We start from the raw sequence: 20,405 nt of genomic DNA on the forward strand, positions 1-20,405 counted from the left end.
TTAAGGGGCAGGCTTGAGAGGGGTGGAAAACTAAACAATGGTGGAATGAAGGTCATGCTGGTGGTTGCAACATTGAATGTCTGAAACTGTATTATGAACAACTTTGTAAAACAAGATGTTTAATTTAAAGTTTAAAAAACTAATAGTAAGCTAGACAAAGAGGGGACTACCTACTCTAGCAGCCCGGGGGGTGATGGTGGGGGATATGGTTGCAGGAAGGGAACAGGGATGAGGGGAGGACAAATTTGGTGATGGGTATTCTCCTGATTCAATGTTAATATTACCTAAAATACTACTGTGAAAGATATGTAAGCCAATATGATCAAAATAAAAATTAAAAATAAATAAATGAATAAATTTATAATAAAAAATAAATTAAAGAAGGTTAAAAACAGTACTTGAAACAGGAGCTGGTGAGATTTCTCAAATGGCTGAAATATGTGCTTTGCAGGTAAAAGTACCAGTATGATTTTCCAGAAACTGTTACCTATGGCTACCAACCACCATCTTCCTTATCAGAGAGTTAAACAGGTTTAAAGATAAGCAATAGCTCTGAATGAAATACTTGTTACATTCAGGAAGGAAATCTTTAATATATCAAATATAAAATAATTCTGTATATAAACCAAAATACAACTTAATGAAAAAAACAGGTCAAAGATATGAACAGGTAAATTACAAAAGTTGAAATAGAAATGCTCAATAAATGCATATAAACAATCAAGGAGTAACTTCAATTAATTCAGAAAAAATTATGCTAATCAGAAAATATTATTAATATTATTCATTGTGGTGCATCTTTGGAGTACGTAATTTGGTAGATACTTTTGGAGGGAAGTTTTATAAAATTTATTTTATATGTTATCTTGTATTCAGAAACTGGTACTTAATATCTTTTCAAAGAGAGACACACTGGTACATCTTTAAGGAAAATGTGCAAGTGAAAAACTACATGTAACCTATTTAGTAAGACTGCAGACACTGAGTAACATTATTTTTATATAGCCATTAAAATTATGAGATAAATATTAAAGAAAAGATCTGAGTTCTTTTAAAAAGCAAAACATAATACAAGTCTTTGGTATGACTTCATTTGCTTTTATGTGTGTGTAAATTTCTTTTAGTCAAAGTAAACAACAGCTGCTGAAATTTACCCTCTATTAAAATCAAAAGAAAGACATGTCCTAAACAAGATCTAACTACACCATTTTTCTGACATTAGAAGCAGTCTGGTCATAGGTAAGACATCTAATTCCTGACTACGTTTTAGTAGTTAGGAAACCTGGCAATTGACTTCTCTGAGTACAAGTAGTTTATTGTTCTACCTACAAAAGATGGATTTTGATTAGTCAAAGAAAAACAGCAACTTAAGTATTAACTTAAGTATTCTTCTTAAGTATATTAACCAAAGTACATGCTTGAATAATTGTCTCGCAACACAAAAGATTATTCATGTAGTTATAATTTTCTTTGAAAATTCTAGGATAATTTGATTTAATTTTGCTGTTTTATTTCATTCAATTTGGGGCCCACACCCAGCAACACTCAGAACTTATTCCTGACTCTGCACTCATGTATCACTTCTGGTGGGGCTTGGAAGCCCATATGGGATGCTAGGTCATCTTCCTGCTAGGCGGGTGACCTTTCTCCTGTACTATCTCTCTAGGTCTAATATTTTTTTTTTTAATTACCAAGAGTTTCTTATAAACTTGTCATTGTTTAGAATAGTGGTCCTTACTAAGAACAACAACAACAAAATAAAGTCCGTATAAGGAATGGTGAATAAACTATTTCTTTTTTATGTTTGGGCCACACAAGGCAGCACTCAGAGGTTACTCATGGCTCTGCACTCAGGAATTAATCCTGGCAGGTTTGGGGGACCATATAGGATTCTGGGGATTGAACCCATGTCAGCCACATAAAAAGGAAATGCCGTACCCTCTGTACCCAGCTCCCAAGAATAAACTAAATTTTGATGAACCTTTCAGACATAGTTTTGCATTTATGCATTGGGTTTTGCATCTCTACCCCACCCCACGAGATACATTGAAATCCTAATTTGTCCCCCCAGTACCTCAGAATGTAATTTAATTTTTATCATTGAAGATTTTAATTAGGTGCAATAAAATACCACTGAAGGAGGAAAATTTGGAAGCAGAGGAAGAAGGACATTTGCAGACAGAAGTAGAGAACAGAATTTTGCAGCTCTAAGTCAATGACTGTCTGGGGCCATCCCAAAGTTGAAAGAGGCAATAAAAAAAATCTGTCCCTTGATGCTTTGGAGACATCATTGCATCACTAAATACTTTATTTAAAATTTTTAGATCCTGGAATTGTCTTAGAATAGTTTCTTTGCTTGGAGCTACCTAGTTTGTGGTACCAATGTTTTAGTAACATCAAGAAAGTGAAACACATCTTTAAATTTTGGTTCACTTACCATAGATAGGTCACTTGTGAATGTTACTAAGTTATCATAATGCCTTGATGAAGCCTATATTTATAATACATTTTCAAGTCAAATTTTTCAATGAACTGACAAGATAGTACAGTGGGTAAAGTGCTTGTCTAGCTGCGGCTGACCCATGTTTGATCTCTGACATATATTGGTCCCTTGAGCATTGCCAAAAGTGATATCTGAGTGCACAGTAAGGAATAACCTCTCAAAAAAAGAAAAAGAAAAACTTGTCAAACTATATAATATTTAATTCTTAAATTTAAAATAGACAGAAAATTTAAATGCTTATAAGAATTTTAAAACAACTGAATCAAGCCTAGTATAGGTACTACAATTTATGCCAAGGCCTTACATTGTTTTATATATCTCAAAGTTTGGCTATTTTTGTCCTTAGTTTCTGCTTCCAGTGTTTGTACTTGTTCCCGTTTTTTAACTTTTTTCTTGTTTTGTTCTTGATCCTGTTTCTGTGATGACATCTCTGTAGGTACTTGGTTCGCAGTATTCATTCCCTTAACAAAGATTGGCTCATCTATAGGTCCGTATTGTGGAGTTGTTTTCTCCGCATATGTTAGATCCACTATAGGAATTGGATCTGTTGGAGGTGTTTCTTCCTCTAGATGTTCTTCTTCTTCTTCTTGATTCGTTTTATTTTCACTATATAAAGGTAATACATCAACTTCTAAAAAAAAAAAAAAAAAAAAGAAAGAAAAGGATAACATATGACAGATCAGAAATACATTGATTTCTTAGGACTTCTTTTTTATACTAATTGCTTTGATTTTTACACAAAGAAATGAGGTGAATACTTAAAAATCAAATGATGTATTTCAATGATAAATTTTATATCACTCTGTAGAAGATTGCTAAATAGTCATATTCTAGACAAGATTATCTTTCTAAGAAAGTTTTCAATGCTTACCTTCATCATTCTGAGTCAAATCACTCACTTGTGGGGCAAAAACCTCAGATAAAATTATAAACAGCATAAAATTCATTGATAAAATAATGTGATTTATCCAGCAATCTACTATATCTTCTCAAGTTCTTGTTGGTTGTCTAGATTCTACAATTAGGTAGGGCACTATGACATCATTGCCAAATGAAGGTTAGAATGTTGAGGAGCAGTTTCCAAAAGCTTTGTGACTCATTCTGATGTCTTTTATCTTCAGACTCATTATCGCATTTTATTTTTTAAAAAATAAATCATTCTAAAATTTTCCTTGAATTGAGAAATTTCCATGAAATAATAAAAGTAACTCATCCCTGGATTTTGAAAAAACATTGAGTAAAATTAGAACAGACTTAAAACATTTTTAAAGCATTACAAAATTCTAACACTACATGTCGGCCTATATATCCATAAAGTCCAAAGGAAAGAAATTGTACAGACTACTTTCTCAGATCACAAGGCACTAAATTTAGAAGGGAACTACAAAGGGTCTCAGAAGAAAAACTTATATTGCCTTTATAAGTTTAAGACCTATATACTACTACCTCTTAACCTGTTTATCCCCAAATGTAAGGTAATCTTTTGCATCACTTTGTTCCCTTAATTACTTTTGTTTACTCATTTAAATTTTTTCTCCATATATATGTGAGTATATATATTTGTTTTTTTATTTTGTGTTTGTTTTCTTCACTTCCTTAACTACATCTTTTTTGATTCTGCTTGGTATAAAAACCTACAATAAAAAGTCTTGCTTGGGATAATAGCTCAGGTCAAAACCAGGGCACAGAAAGGATGGAGCCTGGCATTTCCACCCCCAAATGCACCAGCAATATAATATAGCACCATTTCTTCCTGCAAAGGCATACTAAAAAGGGGAAATTTTACTTATAGAAACAAGCTCTTATCTACTAGGGATAAAAACTCATATTTTTTTTACAATACCTCCCACCTTGAACATATGTCATGTGGTCCCAACTTAGACTCCAGGTGATTAGAGAGTGACCGTCCAACCTTGAACCCTAGATCTCTAGATCACAGTTCTCTGCAACAGATCCAGGAACCAAACTCCGTCTGTGACTTTCTTAATACTGCTCTGACACCAAACACGCTCCAGTTTTGATATGTCCTGACAATGAGGCAACTTGATCTAAGAGCAGGTTGTCTTACCTCACCATCTAACAATAGGATGAAAGCAGAAGACTTTGCAAAAGCCAAGATTGCTATCTACAGAAGATTGACTGTGACAACCATGACTGAGCAGAACTTATCCTGGGGACCAACAACAACAACAAAAAAAAGCCCTAGTCAGACTTTGGCCTACAACCTGTACCACAACAACCAAAATTCTCTAATTCCAGAGGTCTGGCTGATACATTGTAACTGAACAGGTCTTCTGGAAACATAATGAAAGACTCTATCTAGGCTGCATCCTAGGATCAGTGCAAAAACCAAGACCACACCAACTACAGAAGACTGATTAAAACAACAGTGAACAGAACTTCTAGAACCTTAAAGAAAGACTTCATCAGAGGCTCCATTCTTTGACCTGTGCAGATAACAAGATCTTTAGATACAGAGGTCAGATTTCCTCATCTATGATGGAGCAAAAAGTTTTCCATACACTACGAAAGGACCTAGGGGAAATAATAAGAACATGTATGGAGGCTATAGTTATCCCAAAGACAGTATACTTCAAGGGTGGAGAAACCCTGTATCTCTTAGGCTAAGGAATTCCCTTTCTAATTTCCCCAATATTTACTGTGCCTATGCAGGAAAAAAAAGAAGCACAAAATATTTTTTTTTGGTTTTGTTACTGTTGTTGCTGTTGTTGTATTGATTTTTTGTGTGCTTTGTTTTGTTTTTAGTTCAGGACCATGGTTAATTGTGTGGTGGTTGTCTTTATTGCTGTGATGCTTTTGGATTTTTTTGTTTGATCTTTCCTTTGTGTATTGTTGTTGTGTTTCTCTTTCTTTTTCCCCCTTTCTTCTCCCAAATATTTATAGCTTGTAGAAGGACTCTGCTTATTTTTTGCTTGTTTAATATTTTTAAAATAATATTTTTTTAAACACCTTGATTATTAACATGATTGTGGTTGAGTTTTAGTCATGTAAAGAACACCACCCATCGCCAGTGCAACATTCCCATCACCAATGTCCCAAATATCCCTCCTCCTCACCCACCCCCGCCTATACTCTAGACGACTTTCTACTCCTAACCTCATTCATTCACATTGTTTATGATAGTTCTCAATGTAGATATTTCTCTAACTTCACTCATCACTCTTTGTGGTGAGCTTCATAAAGTGAGCTGGAACTTCCAGCTCTTTTCTCTTTTGTGTCTGAAAATTATTATTACAGGGTGTCTTTCATTTTCTTAAAACCCATAGATGAGTGTGAGACCCATTCTGTGCCTTTCTCTCTCTCTGACTTATTTTACTCAGCATAACAGATTCCATGTATATCCATGTATAGGAAAATGTCATGACTTCATCTCTACTGACAGCTGCATAATATTCCATTGTGTATATGTACCCACAAATTTCTTTAGCCATTCATCTGTTGTAGGGCATCTTGGTTGTTTGCAGAGTCCTTGCTATGGTAAATAGTGCTGCAATGAATATAGGTGTAAGGAAGAAATTTTTTATTGTATTTTTGTGTTCTCCTAGGGTATATCCCTAGGATTGGTTATAGCTGGGTCATATGGGAGCTCAATTTCCAGTTTTTGGAGAAATTCTCCATATCGCTTTCCATAAAGATTTGGACTAGACGGCCTTGTTTAATTTTTTATGCCATTTCATTTTTTTTTCTTTTTTTCAAACAGAACCATATAACTTGAACCATCTTGTTCCACCTCTCAAATTGAGGGTGAAATAATGGAGGGTACCAAGACCAAACAGTTGATGATCACTAATTAGTAATAAAAATGATTGGACTTAAACACCTAACCCAAAGCCAATTGACAACAGAATTGATATCCAATCTACAACAAGCTAAACACAGAGGGGACCACTTATACTAGTAGCCCGGGGAGGGGGAGGGTAAGGAGGGGTATATAGGATGCATACTGGGAACGAGGGTGGTGGGGGGACAACTTCTGGTGGTGGGAATACCACTGATTCAATGTCAATATTAACCTAAAATATTACTGTTGAAAGATATGTATCAACTATTGGTCAAATAAAATTATTTATTATAAGAAATAGGAAGAAATGAACAGACAATCTCTGATGAATACAATAGATGGTCAACAGGCACATAAAAATGCTCATTGCGGGGGGCACAGAGATAGCATGGAGGCAGGGCGTTTGCCTTGCAGCAGAGGGATGGTGGTTCGAATCCCAGCATCCCATTTGGTCCCCAAGTCTGCCGAGGAGTGATTTCTGAGCATAGAGCCAGGAGTAACCCCTGAGCTACCAGGTGTGGCCCAAAAACAAACAAACAAACATGCTCATTGGGGGCAGAGCAATAGCACCGCAGGTAGGGCATTGCTTTGCCTTGCGGCTTGACTCAAGTTTGATCCTTCACATCCCATATGGTTCCCCAAACCTGCCAGTCATAATAATTGAGTGCTCATGTCAGGGTGTGATGGGGCCTTTTGATGGTGATGGGGAGACCATACCCGAACCCCTCCCAAAATAATACTCATCATCAACTTATCATTAGGGAAATCCAAATTAAGATGACAATAAGATATCAAATTACACCAGTGAGGATGGTACATATCAAAAATATTGTGAAGAATTTGTGTTGGGGGGATGTGGTAAAAAAAAAAAAAGGAACTTTCATTTACTGCTGGTGAGAATGCTGACTGGTTCAACCCCTGTGGAAAACAATATGGAGGACTGGTTAAATAAGAAAAGTAAATCATAGAAGTTCTAAATGCTGCTGTCTCATGGATCTCAATGTAAAGCTTTTAGCAACACCTAATACATCATTGCAGAGACATGAGCACAGAGAATATTTTCGTAATATATTTCTGATTTAACATAGGAGTCTGTTGGAACCTTTTCCCTTTGTGCAATATTTTCACTTGCAAATTTTTAGATTTAAATACTTACTGATAAAAGAGGTCATGTTACAAATATGATTTCTCTGCAGCAGATATTAAACTTAATCTAGGGGCCAGTGAGTGCAGACATTAAAGTGCTTGGCTTACATGTCACTGCCCTATTACTTGGTTGCCAGAATTGCATATGGCCTCTGGAGCACACCAGGAGAGTCCTTTTTTTTTTATTATATTTTTTAAACTTAATTTATTTATTTATTGATTAATTGATTGGTTTGGGAGCCACGCCCAATGGTGCTCAGGGGTTACTCCTGGCTCTACACTCAGAAATTGCCCCTGGCAGGCTGGGGGACCATATAGGATGCCAGGAATAGAGCTGGTCCCTCTTGGGTCGGCTGCATGCAAGGCAAAGCTCCTACTGCTATACTATCTCTCTGGCCCTCCAAGAGCAATTCCTGAGTACAGAGCTAGGAGTAAGACCTGATCACAGCTAGTATGCCCCCAAATCCACAACTAAATGTTTTCACTATAAATGCAAACCATTATACCACCTATTTTAGTAAATTTACATTAGATTAAAAAATAAGAAAGACTCAAGCTTCTTTTGTTTGTTTGTTTTGTCTTTTCGGCCACATTTTGTTTTAATAAACTGCATATATACTTAATTCTCTGGCTTCCTCTTGAGTTCTTGTCTGTAGCAAAGTCAAGGAACTAGAATCTGAGGCATAACTAATAAATTCCTGTCAGGACTTTATCTGAAAACGTTTCTTGGAGTAATTTATAATGACTGACTAGTGACTCTTAACCCTTAGTCACTAGTATTTATACTAGATAATAAGATACCAAATTATTTTTTCAAATAAAAAATTTTTATATTAATTTATAGAACCGATGTTACGTTACATAGAAATAAATCTATAAGCCAGTTTTTATACAGAATCTGAGGCCCACTAAATATAATATCCAAGGTCACCCAAATGAGGCAAAACTGATATTAAAATGTGGGTTTATATTACCCTGATTGAGATTCTTCTATAATGTATACTTTTAATGTTTTCATACCATGTTGTTATCAAATTAAACATTGAATCATATTATAAGAAAATATATGTATAACAAATATTTTGAGAAGATGGACTATATCCATAACTCCTACTCCCAGGAAATTCTGTAAGACAACTTCTGCTAAAGTAAAAATGTATGCATATGCTTCTAAAATAACTTTTTTGGGGGGAGAGCCAGAGTGATAGCATAGTGGTAGGGCATTTGCCTTGCATGCAAAAGACCTGGGATGAACCCAGGTTTGATCCCTGGCATACCATATGGTCCCTTGAGCCTGCCAAGAGGATTTCTGAGCTCAGAGCCAAGAATAACCCCTGAGAGCCGCTGGTGAAGTCCCAAAACCAAAAGTAAATAAATATATAGATAAAATAATTCTTTTTAGGGGCCGAAGTGGTGGCGCAAGCGCAAAGGTGTTTGCCTTGCATGCAATAACCTAGGATGGACCATGGTTTTATCCCCAGGGTCCCATATGGTCCCTCAAGCCAGGACCAATTTCTGAATTCTAAAAATATTATCTTTTTCCATGATTCAGGACAACTGCAGATAAACAACATATTGGTTAAAGAAATAAATTGAGGCCAAGTATATGATAGTTAAATGTCTTTTATTTGTAACTTGTAAATTCTAATCTCACATAGAAATGATTTCATAAATTATCCTGTAGTTTTTTTCTTGCTTTTATAACTGATTTAATGAAATTATTCTAATCTTATAAGTCTTCAAGATCACAAATGGAATAAAAATAGAAAATATTTTTCTGGTGCATTTAGAAAAGTACTGGAAAACTTTGAAATTGGAATAATAAAAGCTAGTTAAAACAGCTTATCAGATTACGAAATGGACTTTTCACCCGAAAGTTATAAAACATTATTTATTTAACTGAAAATAATCTTTACCCAGAATTACTAACTTCCCAAGAATGAAACAGCAAATTATAAAAAATAATTGGTTGTTGACTTAATATTTAAAGGGGCAAAATCCCTCACATTATTTTCTAAATTCATTTTGACTAATTATAGGAGAGGAATTTCATGTCATCAAAGACCCAAATTGAGGGGCCAAGCGGTGGTGCAGTGGTAATGGTGTTTGCCTTGCACGAGGCTGACCTGGGAGGAAACTGTGGTTCGATCCCCCCGCATCCCATATGGTCCCCTCCATGCCCAGGAGCAATTTCTAAGAGCTTAGCCAGAAGTAACCCCCTGAGTATCAATGGGTGTGGCCCAAAAACAAAAAACAACAGCAACAACAACAAGTACATATAACAAAAACACCAAATTGATCCTAGCACAAATGACAACAGCATTGCCCAAGTAGTATGTCAACTTTTTAAAATAATTTGCCTTTGCCCATCTTTCTTGATATGGCTATGCTTTTCCTAACTTATTTCTACTTCTCATTGTATAACACTCATATGTGTGGAAATGATATGACTAGGGACCATAGAAAGTAATGTGTGTCCATCAGCAATTAGAATGATCAAGGAGCACTAATTAGTATAAAAAGATGAAAGTAACTCCATCAGTGCTTCGCAAATTAGAAGTGATTAAAACAAAAGAAAACAATGTAATCTTATGAGGAATGTTAATGATAGGAAGGAATCTCAGAATGATAAACCAAAATGATCAACAATAATCAGAATAAAATTTCAATGAGTATTCTGTAGGTGGGAAACCATAAAAGAAAAGAAAATTTGTAAATATATAAAAATATCCAGAGAAAGCATGCAATAATCTCTTTAACTGTGTTCTCTGTTTTTGGTTACATCTATGTTGCACAGTGACAAGAAAAGCTTCAGGAAGGATTCACTCTGGGCAAACAGAAACATTAGCAATAGCGGGTGCAGACTGCTAAGAGAATTTTGTCAGAACTCTAAAGATGCAGAAGGACAGCTGATGAAAATCTTCAAATAAAAATCTTATTCATGATGCCTTTGCTTGTCCTGGCTCTAAGAATTCTCTCAGATTCTCTCAAATTCTCTCCAAGAATTCTCTCAAATTCAACTTAGAGGCAGAAACTGACACTAGATGGATGAGAATTTTTTGACCAATTAAAAAATTATTATCCCCCTAAAGAATCTTTTCAGACATCTTATTCTTAATCATCTCCATAATCCCATGAAATCTTGGTAGCATTTTATATATACTTTATATCTATTTTCATATGTATGACCCTCTAAGGGGCAGAATGCAGTTACATTTTAGTATCTTAGATCCTCCTCACCTAAATAAATTTTGTGCCAATGGACAACCTCCTTCAAGGAGAATGTATGTTCTCAAAATAAATCCATGCTTTAAATGTATGTTCATAAGGACTGAAAAAAAACTTAGATGTATTTGAACTCTGATTTACAGAGACCATGGAAATTCTCACCTGCCAGCATATTTGTTGCTTGAACATCCTTGTTGTCCCTTATCTCTATTAAATAATGTGAATTTTTTTGCCATTGCCTATATTAAACTGTTAGTTAATAATCCTTTTGGAACTTTTGTCTATCTCTGAGAATATCAAGAAAGCACATATGTGCACTCATCCTCCTTAAAAGGTATGTGTATAGAATTTCATATCTTCATTAGGAACTGTGGGCCTTTATAAGGAAGTAATCACTAACAACACCTGAAATCACTGACCAAATACAATATCCTAAAAAGAGACAATTAGACATATGTTTCCTGTTGTGATGCAAGAGGATAAGGCACACTATCCCATATATAGTTATGCCTTGTAACAAAGTTTAACCTGAATAAAATGATGAAAGAAACTATCAAAAGAAAAATCCGGGTTGTTGACATTCTTATATACAAATCAGCCTAAACTCTTAAACTCTCCTCTCTCTCTCTCTACTCAAACACACACACACAACACACACCACACACACACAACACACACAAACACACACACACACACACACACAGAACTTTAATCCACTAAAGGAAGATAACTAAATGCCATGTGTAAGACTTGATTAGGTCCCATATGGGAAAAAAGGTATTGACATTTTTAGGACTATTGATAAGGCAATTTTAAAGTTTTACAATGTTTATGACTTATTTTAAAAATTCTTAACAATAAGAGATATATTTATGTTTTATATGTTGACAGTTTGAAAAACATTAACAGATGTTGTCAAAGTAAAAGGTTTATCGGTTGTTCATTTTATCTTCCAAAATATTTTTACTTTGAAATTTCTCAAAACTATAAAAGGGTAAGAAAATGAAAACAATAGAACCCCATCAGGTTGGGAGGAAGAAGCTATCGGTTCATTTCTGGATGATGAGAACAGAGAGATGTCTGAAGGAAGGACTTCAGGAGCTGAGGTACCTCTCTTGCAGTAAACTTACTTATAAAATAGTCCTGTTCAAGAGATAAAAATGCCTACAAATATATATTTCTTGAATTTGACAATGTTCTGAAATAGGAGTATTCTGTAATGAAATATCAAAATGTTTTTTTTTAACTTTTTTTTTTTTTTTTTTTTTGGTTTTGAGGCCACACCATTTGATGCTCAGGGGTTACTCCTGGCTAAGCGCTCAGAAATTGCCCCTGGCTTGGGGGCACCATATGGGACGCTGGGGGATCGAACTGATGGTCCTTCCTTGGCTAGCGCTTGCAAGGCAGAGACCTTACCTCTAGTGCCACCTCACCAGCCCTCAAAAATGTTTTAATAAGAACTTATCCTGAAGAGTGGACTAGTGCAGCTACCAAAATACCAGGAGATATTTTAAGAAGTTAAAAAAAAATTGGGATTTTAAAACTGAATAGAAATTCCATCATGTGCAAATAGAGAATAACCTACTAAGAGCATTAAAGAAGTGTCCGGTATCCTGTTTGATTAGGTGTTATTGAAATGTAGGAACACAGCCAATTTTTTAATGCAAAAATCTAGTGGTTTTTCTATGGGAAAGAGCTCCAGAGTTCTTCCTAGGGCAACAGGCCTCATGCTGTCACTCTGTCCCTGTTCAACATTCCAAAGTGGTTTTTACTGTCTGTCACTTATGTGAAAAATGGGGGCTTTTTACCTTCTTTGCTCTTTGATCTTTAGGACAGCTAGATATTCTATTCACAAATGACACTGAGAAAAACATAATCTTATCCTCTCAAAGAGACTTGGGAGGGGTGTAAAAAGACATATATGTTGTTGACCAAAATACAACACTATAGAAAGAGGTAGCAGCAATTGGATTCCATGAGACAACTTGTATAAGATACAAAGCAAAGGTCAGTTAGCTTCTGAGTTAGGTCCATGCAGAGAGTCACTATGTTTAGAAAATCAGTTTTTTCTTAATTTGGTCAAAGGAAAATTTTATGTTTTCCAGGTTGTTGTTGCAATCAATCACATTTAACTAATACATTACAAATAACAAAACAAAATCAGAGTTGCTTAGGTATACTTTAATTAATATTATATTAAAATGCACTAATACATTCTTATCTACTTCCCTCCACCAACTGATATTTTTATTAAATTCAAATGATCCTTGGGAGTATTATTTCCCTTTCATCACAGGCTCTCAGGACCACCACAGATTTGTAAATGAGTCAGAGAAGGCAACATTTCTTCTCCTAAAACTCATTTATAAGTTTAAAAGGCAAAATGTAGCACAGAATGTGATATTCTGTCTACTGGAATAGGAAAATGGGGAGGAAAAGGAGGTGGAAGTTAGCTTTAGTTCTACCGTCACCTTGGCAACTGTGGCACAATCAGAGGAGCAGATAGTAATTTTGTGCCCTACTATAATATGCCAAAGACAATAGATGAGGGAGGGAGAGAAAGAAAACATTGACTGGATTCAGAAGCTTGGCCAGCTGGGAAGGTTGCAAGTCAACAGGCTTGGCTTTTGAGCACCGTGCACCAAATAACCAATTGTACTATTGCTTTTCACTGAAATTTCAGTTTTATGCAGAGACAGCCGTGACTCCCTACCCTTAAACAAAGAACAAACACTGCTCTAATTGGATTCAGGGCTTCTGCTGACCAGTCTTGATCATTTCTCTACTGGAAAACAGAGAAAAATGGCCTTGAATGGAAGACAGGAATGAGGGTGGTTATATAAACATACTCATGCATGTGTGTGCACACGCACCCACACACGTACACGTATATACACTCACACACACAAACACACACATACACTTTCTGTTCAGGGTGAACTGGCAACTTAACCTTATACTAGCAACCAGTTTTTGCCAGAAATTAAGATTAAGTTAGCAGACCCTGTTTGGGGTTGAGAAGAGCTATTCCCATGTAATGGTCTATTAGGTGGGGTCTTGGGTCTCTCCAAAGCCACAGTCCTACAGGAGGTGAGAGCTCAGGATAGATTTGTTACAGGAAAGCTTGCTGCACAGACAGACTTCCAAAATTCATTCGGCACTTAGAAAACATATTACAGGAATCAGCCAACTGACAAGGCAGGTAAGAATTTCAGTCTCAGGACCCGAATTCCAGTAAAGCTTAAGCGGCAGGTCACAGGCAAAAAGGTGCCCAATGGCTAAGTGCCAAGGTTTTCTCCTTAGTCAGGAGTTGATGCTCTCGCCGGGTTAACCGGCTCCACGGGTCTTGGCTAGCAGCACTCAGAGGGTTAAGAGCACACAAAATGAGTGGGGAATGTCTCTCAGGAGTCACTGCTTGTCTCCATATGCTCCGGGTAGGAAGAGGGCCACTTCTGCCCGAAGGTCTTCTGTCCACATGGGAATCTGGGAGGAAGCAGCTCTCCTTTTTCTTCCAAAGGCTGAGATAGGCTGTTAATGACACATCCTGCTGGTCATCTCTTTCTGAAAAGCAAGGGAAGAAAGAAGGATGGTTAGGAGAACTATAGGCAAAGCAGATCTCTGAAAATTAACTCGGCACCCTCTGGAGCTTTTTAAAACAAGTATATTTAGGAATAAGGATCAATATGGTTCAGCATATGGATGTTCTGTTTGTCAGGTTTCTTATTTTGGCAGGCGTTTCTGTTTGACAAGTGTTTGTTGAAAAGTTGCATGCTTTGCAGTCATTGGGCAGCTGGAGTTGCAAAATGACTGTTTTCAGAATGTGCTCTCCAGTTTGCTGCAGTATTTACCATTCCCTGATGGCCCCCATCAGGAAAATATGGATCCCATTTCTTACAAGGGCACTACAGTGTCACTAGAAGACAGAGCATACACATTCACGATGCTTTAGCAATTCAACTTTTGCTGAACCAGTATCACCTGGTGTCCTTCAGAACATGTCAGTACTAAAAGATGCTAAGTGGAAATTTTGACTGCAGAATTCAAAACCTCCTTCTTGGCAGAGACAGATCTATGATTAGAATGTAGTTCTCCATAACAGCCTTATCAACATGTGGTCTCCTTATTTCCAGGTACATGTGAGGGTTAAGTGCTGCAACTAAATTTGTTTTCATTTTCACGTTAGCTATGGACTTGAGGCTAAGCAAGGATTTGCCCATAATAACTATTACAATCTCTGCTTATCAAACTGGAGCTAGTATGATATTGGATAATCCTTACAACAAATGATACAGACATGCTGAATAAATGCAACTTTTTTCCAGTAGAAGTTTATTTTTAAATAAAATATATCCAAATAACTGTGCCTAAATTGAGGGAAGGATATTTCTTTTTTGTTTTTATTTCTGGGCCACAGCTAGTGGTTCAAGGTTTACTTATGGCTCTGCTCAGCAGTCACTTCTGGCACTCTAGAGTGTAAGCTCAGGGTCAGTAGGGTGTCAAACCTGAATTGGTTGCATGCAAAAGCAAATGCCCTAACTGCTGAACTATCTTTCCAGCCACAGGCAGGACATTTCTTAATTAAAATGAAGAACATACCAATGTGCCAGACAAACACCCAACTGGTATCTACCTCATTTGTCTGGTTCTGTGGACATTAAAAGACCCCAAATGAGACCGGAGAGAGCATAGCGGTAGGGCATTTGCCTTGCATACAGCTGATCCAGGATGGACGATGGTTTGAATCCCAGCATCCCATATGGTACCCCCGTGCCTGCCAGGAACAATTTCTGAGTGCATAGTTAGGAGTAACCCCTGAGCTCTGCTGGGTGTGACCCAAAAACCAAAAAAAAAAAAAAAAAGACCCCAAACATACCATCTTTTCTTTGCTCCTTGGATTATGGTCTATTTCTATGATATCTTCCCCATTTTACTTGACTAAATTCATTCATTTTCCCAAGACACAAGATGATTTTCAGCTGCCTGAGAGATCTTTCAACCCTCTTTCTACTTACCATATTAGTATTAATCATTCTTCTGGCTGTAACCCTTCCAGATTCTTATAATGCCGTTTGCACATATATGTGTGTGTGAATGGACTCTGTGTGGATATGTCTGTCAACCCTGTGAGTCAGTGAGCTACTAAGTGTCAGGGAAAAAATATTCTTTTACTACATCTTGTTTGCATCACTAGCTCTGTGCCTGGCACAGGACAGCACCACCTCTTTCATCTACCAAAATGGCTGAGATAACAGGCAGTAATGTAATTGAGCTATGGAGTTTTGGAAGGGCAAGCTCAAAAGGGCAAGCTTAGTGTCACTGCAATTAGATTAATGAGCTGCTTCCAAGAGTCACCTGCTGCAGAACTGATAATTCCAACTGCTACAACTATTCCACACTGACCCTGGATACCACAGCCTATAAAACAGAACACAACTTAGCTAAGAGAAGTTTTAGAATGCGGAGAGTCTGGATGCTTGGAGACTACTAGAATACTATATTGCAATGTTGGTTAGATTCTACATCGTGAAATCTCAGCACTTTTGAACACTGTACATGCAGTTAAAGAAATTTATGTTAAAAATTAAATGACCATTTATAATTCATGTGTCATTTAAAGATAGGGATTCACTGAACAGATGCTGTTAGGTGATTTGTCTTTGGGTAAACAAATCGAGTGCACCAGAAATTTTTCTAGATTTGATATAGGTTCTTATGGAATTTTATTAGTCTTGTTGCTTACAGCTTCCATGACCTTAAAGTTAGACTCTTCTAACTAGAGTGCAATGGGACAGGCCTGATTGGTTAGAAATAGTCATCACCGATTCCCAATTTACATAATCCTCAATCACATTTAATTTTATTACCATAATTCAACCACTCAACCTGGTCTCTTACTTGCAATGTTAGTAGTAGATTTAAGCACATGAGAAAATGACTTTCTAAAGAAATGTGGTAAAAAATGAGATATGTGAGAATGCAGCTGACATTCCAAAGACTTATCATTAGCTGACAGGTTTTAGGGATCATTTTGTAATTTTTGCAATGTACCCAGTACCTGAAAAACAAGGTTCCTGTTCACAGTGTAATAATCTATTAGAGAGAAAGATATAGATCACAAGTTAAAAGACAATAATGTAAGTGAAAATATTTATAGAGATGGGAATTCAGGAGGTAAGGTAAAATCAAACCATTCAAATATAGATCAGCTTCTGTCATTCCTTCTCCTCCCTGAGTCTTAACTAAAATTCCAACATTTTTAGGATCATATTCCCTAACATTCAATGTGGCCTTGACTGCCTGTTCTCTTTCATATCACATTTCTTCACAATTGGAACTGTCCATTCATTCTCCTGGATTCACCCCATGTCCTATAATACATTAAGGAAGAGGTCAAGACTGCTGTTGCTGCTGATCAGTGCCTGGCAATCAACACTGAATCAAGCAATGAATGAGTCCTTGGTCTCATCATTTGTAAAATAGAACAGTAACTCCTACTTGTTAGATGACTAGAAAATGTAAAAGTATTAGCTAATGCATAGGCTCAGTGCATGCTAATTACCTTTCTATACTCTGCTAAAATTCTAAAAGCAATACTTTGTGTCAGGAGTTTGTGTCAGGGGAGAGGCTAAGAGGACTCCTCTGACAATGACTGAGAAAGACTCCAAAATTTAGGGGAAGATTTTGATAGAGAATATTCTGGTGGGAAAAGGAACTGAGGAATCTGAGCTATAGTGAGGATATATAGAATGCATCCAAAGTCTGGTGTTGCTAAAGCTAGAGAGGAGGAAAAGAGTGAAGGGATAGACAGATAAACACACAATCGTTGATATAAGAACTCTTGTACTTGATATGAAGGATGAACATAAATGATAATCTTCTTAGCCAAAAAACAAAACAAAATAAAAAAGATATGGAAATTTTCTAGAACTATTGAATGGTTTGTGAAATGCCAGAGAAAATATAGTTTACTATGATATTTCTTAACATCCCTTCAGAGAAAGAATATTTGAAATAACTCACCAAAAACATGAGGAAGGACAAACAATTCAATTGGATCTATCCTTCAAAGACCTACAGGCCTTCAGAACTGCAATATAACATTTTTCCACTGGGTGGCGCAAAAGAGCTGGTTAAGAAAGTACTTTCTAAATTTGTAAAGAAAACACCCAAAAAGAAGGAAAAAAAAAACTGACAAAACTTGTCCAATACTATTTTCTTCTACTGATAGCTTCTCTATCAGTAGTGCCCTTATGCAAGTCATCCATCAGAGTCAACGTATACTTCTTTGCATAGGGTAGTCTAGACTGTTCAAGTTGTTCTTTAAGGTCACCTGAGTATGCATTGAGGTCAAGAAAGAACTTCACACTGAGCTTCTGCAGAGGTGATGAGAATTTTCTAAGAAACTGTTCATAAAGACTATAGTGGGCTTGTATCTGAAGCTTGTTAAAGCCTTGGATTTAACCATATGAATTCTTAAGAATAAAACTGGGGTTTTGTTGTGCTTACTCACTGATCAAGTTAACAAACTGCTTACCACTCCTCAAAGTAAGATTGATATTGATTTTCATAAAGTTCTCAATTTCCATTGTCAAGAGGACAAATTCCACACTCCAGATCTCTAAAGCTATTCAGATGAACCCACTCCTCTCTAGTCACCTCTTGTTAAACCCCCAAACCACTCATTAACCTGCCAAGAAAAGTTGGTTTTCATTGCAGCACTCAGTACAATAACTAAGAGTTGGAATCAACCTAGATGTCCAACAACAGATGAGTGGGTCATGACGATGTGATACATATCTACAATGGAATACTACACAGATGTAAAGAATGATTTAATCATGCAATTTGCTGCAACATGGATGGAACTGGAAGATATTATGTTAAATGAAGTCAGCCAGAAGGATAAATACAGAATATCACTTATAGGTGGTATTTAGAATGAGTGCATGAAGAAACATAATGGTCTAAATGGGAGTTGTCTCAAACATCCTTGGCTCCAGAGTATAGCAAGGAGAAGAAAAGAAATTGAGCGAGGAGGAGAAACACAAATATGAAAGGGGGGAGGGGTTAGGTGGTCCCAGGAGCATTCATGGTATTAAAAAAAGGACAGAACTATATATCCAAGCCAGAGTTCAAGAGACCCAGATTTTAATAATCAAATCTTAAAATAGGCCTGTTATGCTGGCAGGCTAGACAGCACGGGTGGTGGACTCTGGGAACATTGATGAAGGGAGGTTGACACTGGGCGTGGGATTAGCCCTGAAACCAAATTATGAAGAACTTTGTAAATCACAATGGTTTCAGTAAAATATTAAAAAAAAGGAAAAAAAAGAAAAACAATAAGTGTCTCTCTGGTTTCCAATAGGACTTGGTCTTTCAAGTTGTTTCTAGTTGTTTCAAGTGGTTTCTAGTTGTTTCTCCAAGACTGTTTCTTCTACCTGGAAATATGATCATCTATTCATGGCAAATTTTTACATTCTTCAAGATCTCTCAAGAACCAAGGAAAATTTAAATAACTTACTCTCTTGGTTCTACCATGATTTTGATCACACTTCCATTCTACTATTTCTATAAGCACTGGAGTAAATCATTTTACTTTGCATCTGAGAAAGCCTTTAAACTTGGTAATCTATTACAGTCTGGTGAGGGGTATTATATATATTTCAGCCATGTAACATTTTGGTTTGATTCAACTATTTTGCAAATATAAACAAAATATGTATTCAATATAAGTTTATCTCTGGGTGAATAAAATTATATGTTCTTGAGTTCTGGTGTTTTTGCCCTCCATATATACTCTAATTTTTAGATGCTATTGATATACATGTAATTTTTTTAACAATGAGCTGAAGCAGTTATTTATTCTAAGAGCAATATCTGGAGAAATTACTAAGATTTATTTATTTTTATATTTAAAATGTATACATAGTTGACATAACTGATCATAATACATTTGTTTCAGGATGACAGAAAGCAAAGTTATTAAGGAATAGAAAGAGAATTAAAAATGGAAAAAGAAGGGGAGAGAGCTCATTAGCAGTTATATTTGTGAAAATTATTGTATCACCAATAAAGTCATTAATACATAGCCAAAGGTTTAGTATGCCCCCCTTTTTCTTTAGAGATGGGAGATACACTTAAAAAACCCAAAAAATAAAATAAAGGTGTGTGTGTGTGTGTGTGTGTGTGTGTGTGTGTGTGTGTGTGTGTGTGTGTGTGTGTGTGGCAGTTGTTGTTTGCATAGGCACAGCAAAATATGGAAGGAATTGGAAAGAAAGACCTTTGGCCTACAAAACAGGGACATCTTACCCTGAAGCACTTTGGCATAAGACCAACTCAAGGCTCCAGGCATACTCGGTTGTCCAACCCCTAGTCATTCTCAGTGGTCAGCTCTTCAGTCTCACAGTTGTTGCTGTCAGGTTTTTGTAGTTATAGATCCTGGTTTCTGTATAGGTCCTGTGTCGAAGACCAGGTGGTAGATACACATGTGATATTTTTCCCTAAAAATGCATTTTAGTAATTTAAAAAATAACAAAAACATCAGCTAAATCTCAAAATTAAAATGATCTTCAGCCTTAAAAATTAATTTAAATGGCTTTTGTCTAGTTTTTGTGGGAAACTGGTGGTGGTAGGTGGTAATATAAAATAGAACAGAAAAAAAAAAAAAGGGAAATCAGCCCCAAAAAGCACTCATCCATGCTGCTGCACTTTTTATGTATAGTTTCT

At 36.3% G+C, this 20,405-nt stretch overlaps 2 protein-coding genes across 2 annotated transcripts in view; both read right to left on the reverse strand.

Annotated features, from left to right (window-relative positions):
* EQTN (equatorin) overlaps positions 1 to 7,477 on the reverse strand; it is a 34,659-nt gene extending 27,182 nt beyond the window's left edge. The window contains exons 1-2 of the mRNA XM_049771019.1: positions 7,462 to 7,477; positions 2,808 to 3,134 (exon numbers count right to left, since the gene is read on the reverse strand). Coding sequence (XP_049626976.1) covers positions 2,808 to 3,134; positions 7,462 to 7,477 — 343 coding nt within the window. The remainder of the gene's footprint in view (positions 1 to 2,807; positions 3,135 to 7,461) is intronic.
* A 6,295-nt stretch (positions 7,478 to 13,772) lies between these two features.
* Positions 13,773 to 20,405, reverse strand: part of MOB3B (MOB kinase activator 3B) — a 138,830-nt gene continuing 132,197 nt past the window's right edge. Inside the window, exon 3 of the mRNA XM_049771079.1 lies at positions 13,773 to 14,240. Within this exon, the coding sequence (XP_049627036.1) occupies positions 14,211 to 14,240 (30 nt within the window). The 3' untranslated portion in view covers positions 13,773 to 14,210. The remainder of the gene's footprint in view (positions 14,241 to 20,405) is intronic.

The sequence above is a fragment of the Suncus etruscus genome, chromosome 1, assembly GCF_024139225.1.
Source record: "Suncus etruscus isolate mSunEtr1 chromosome 1, mSunEtr1.pri.cur, whole genome shotgun sequence".
Taxonomy (NCBI): domain Eukaryota; kingdom Metazoa; phylum Chordata; class Mammalia; order Eulipotyphla; family Soricidae; genus Suncus; species Suncus etruscus.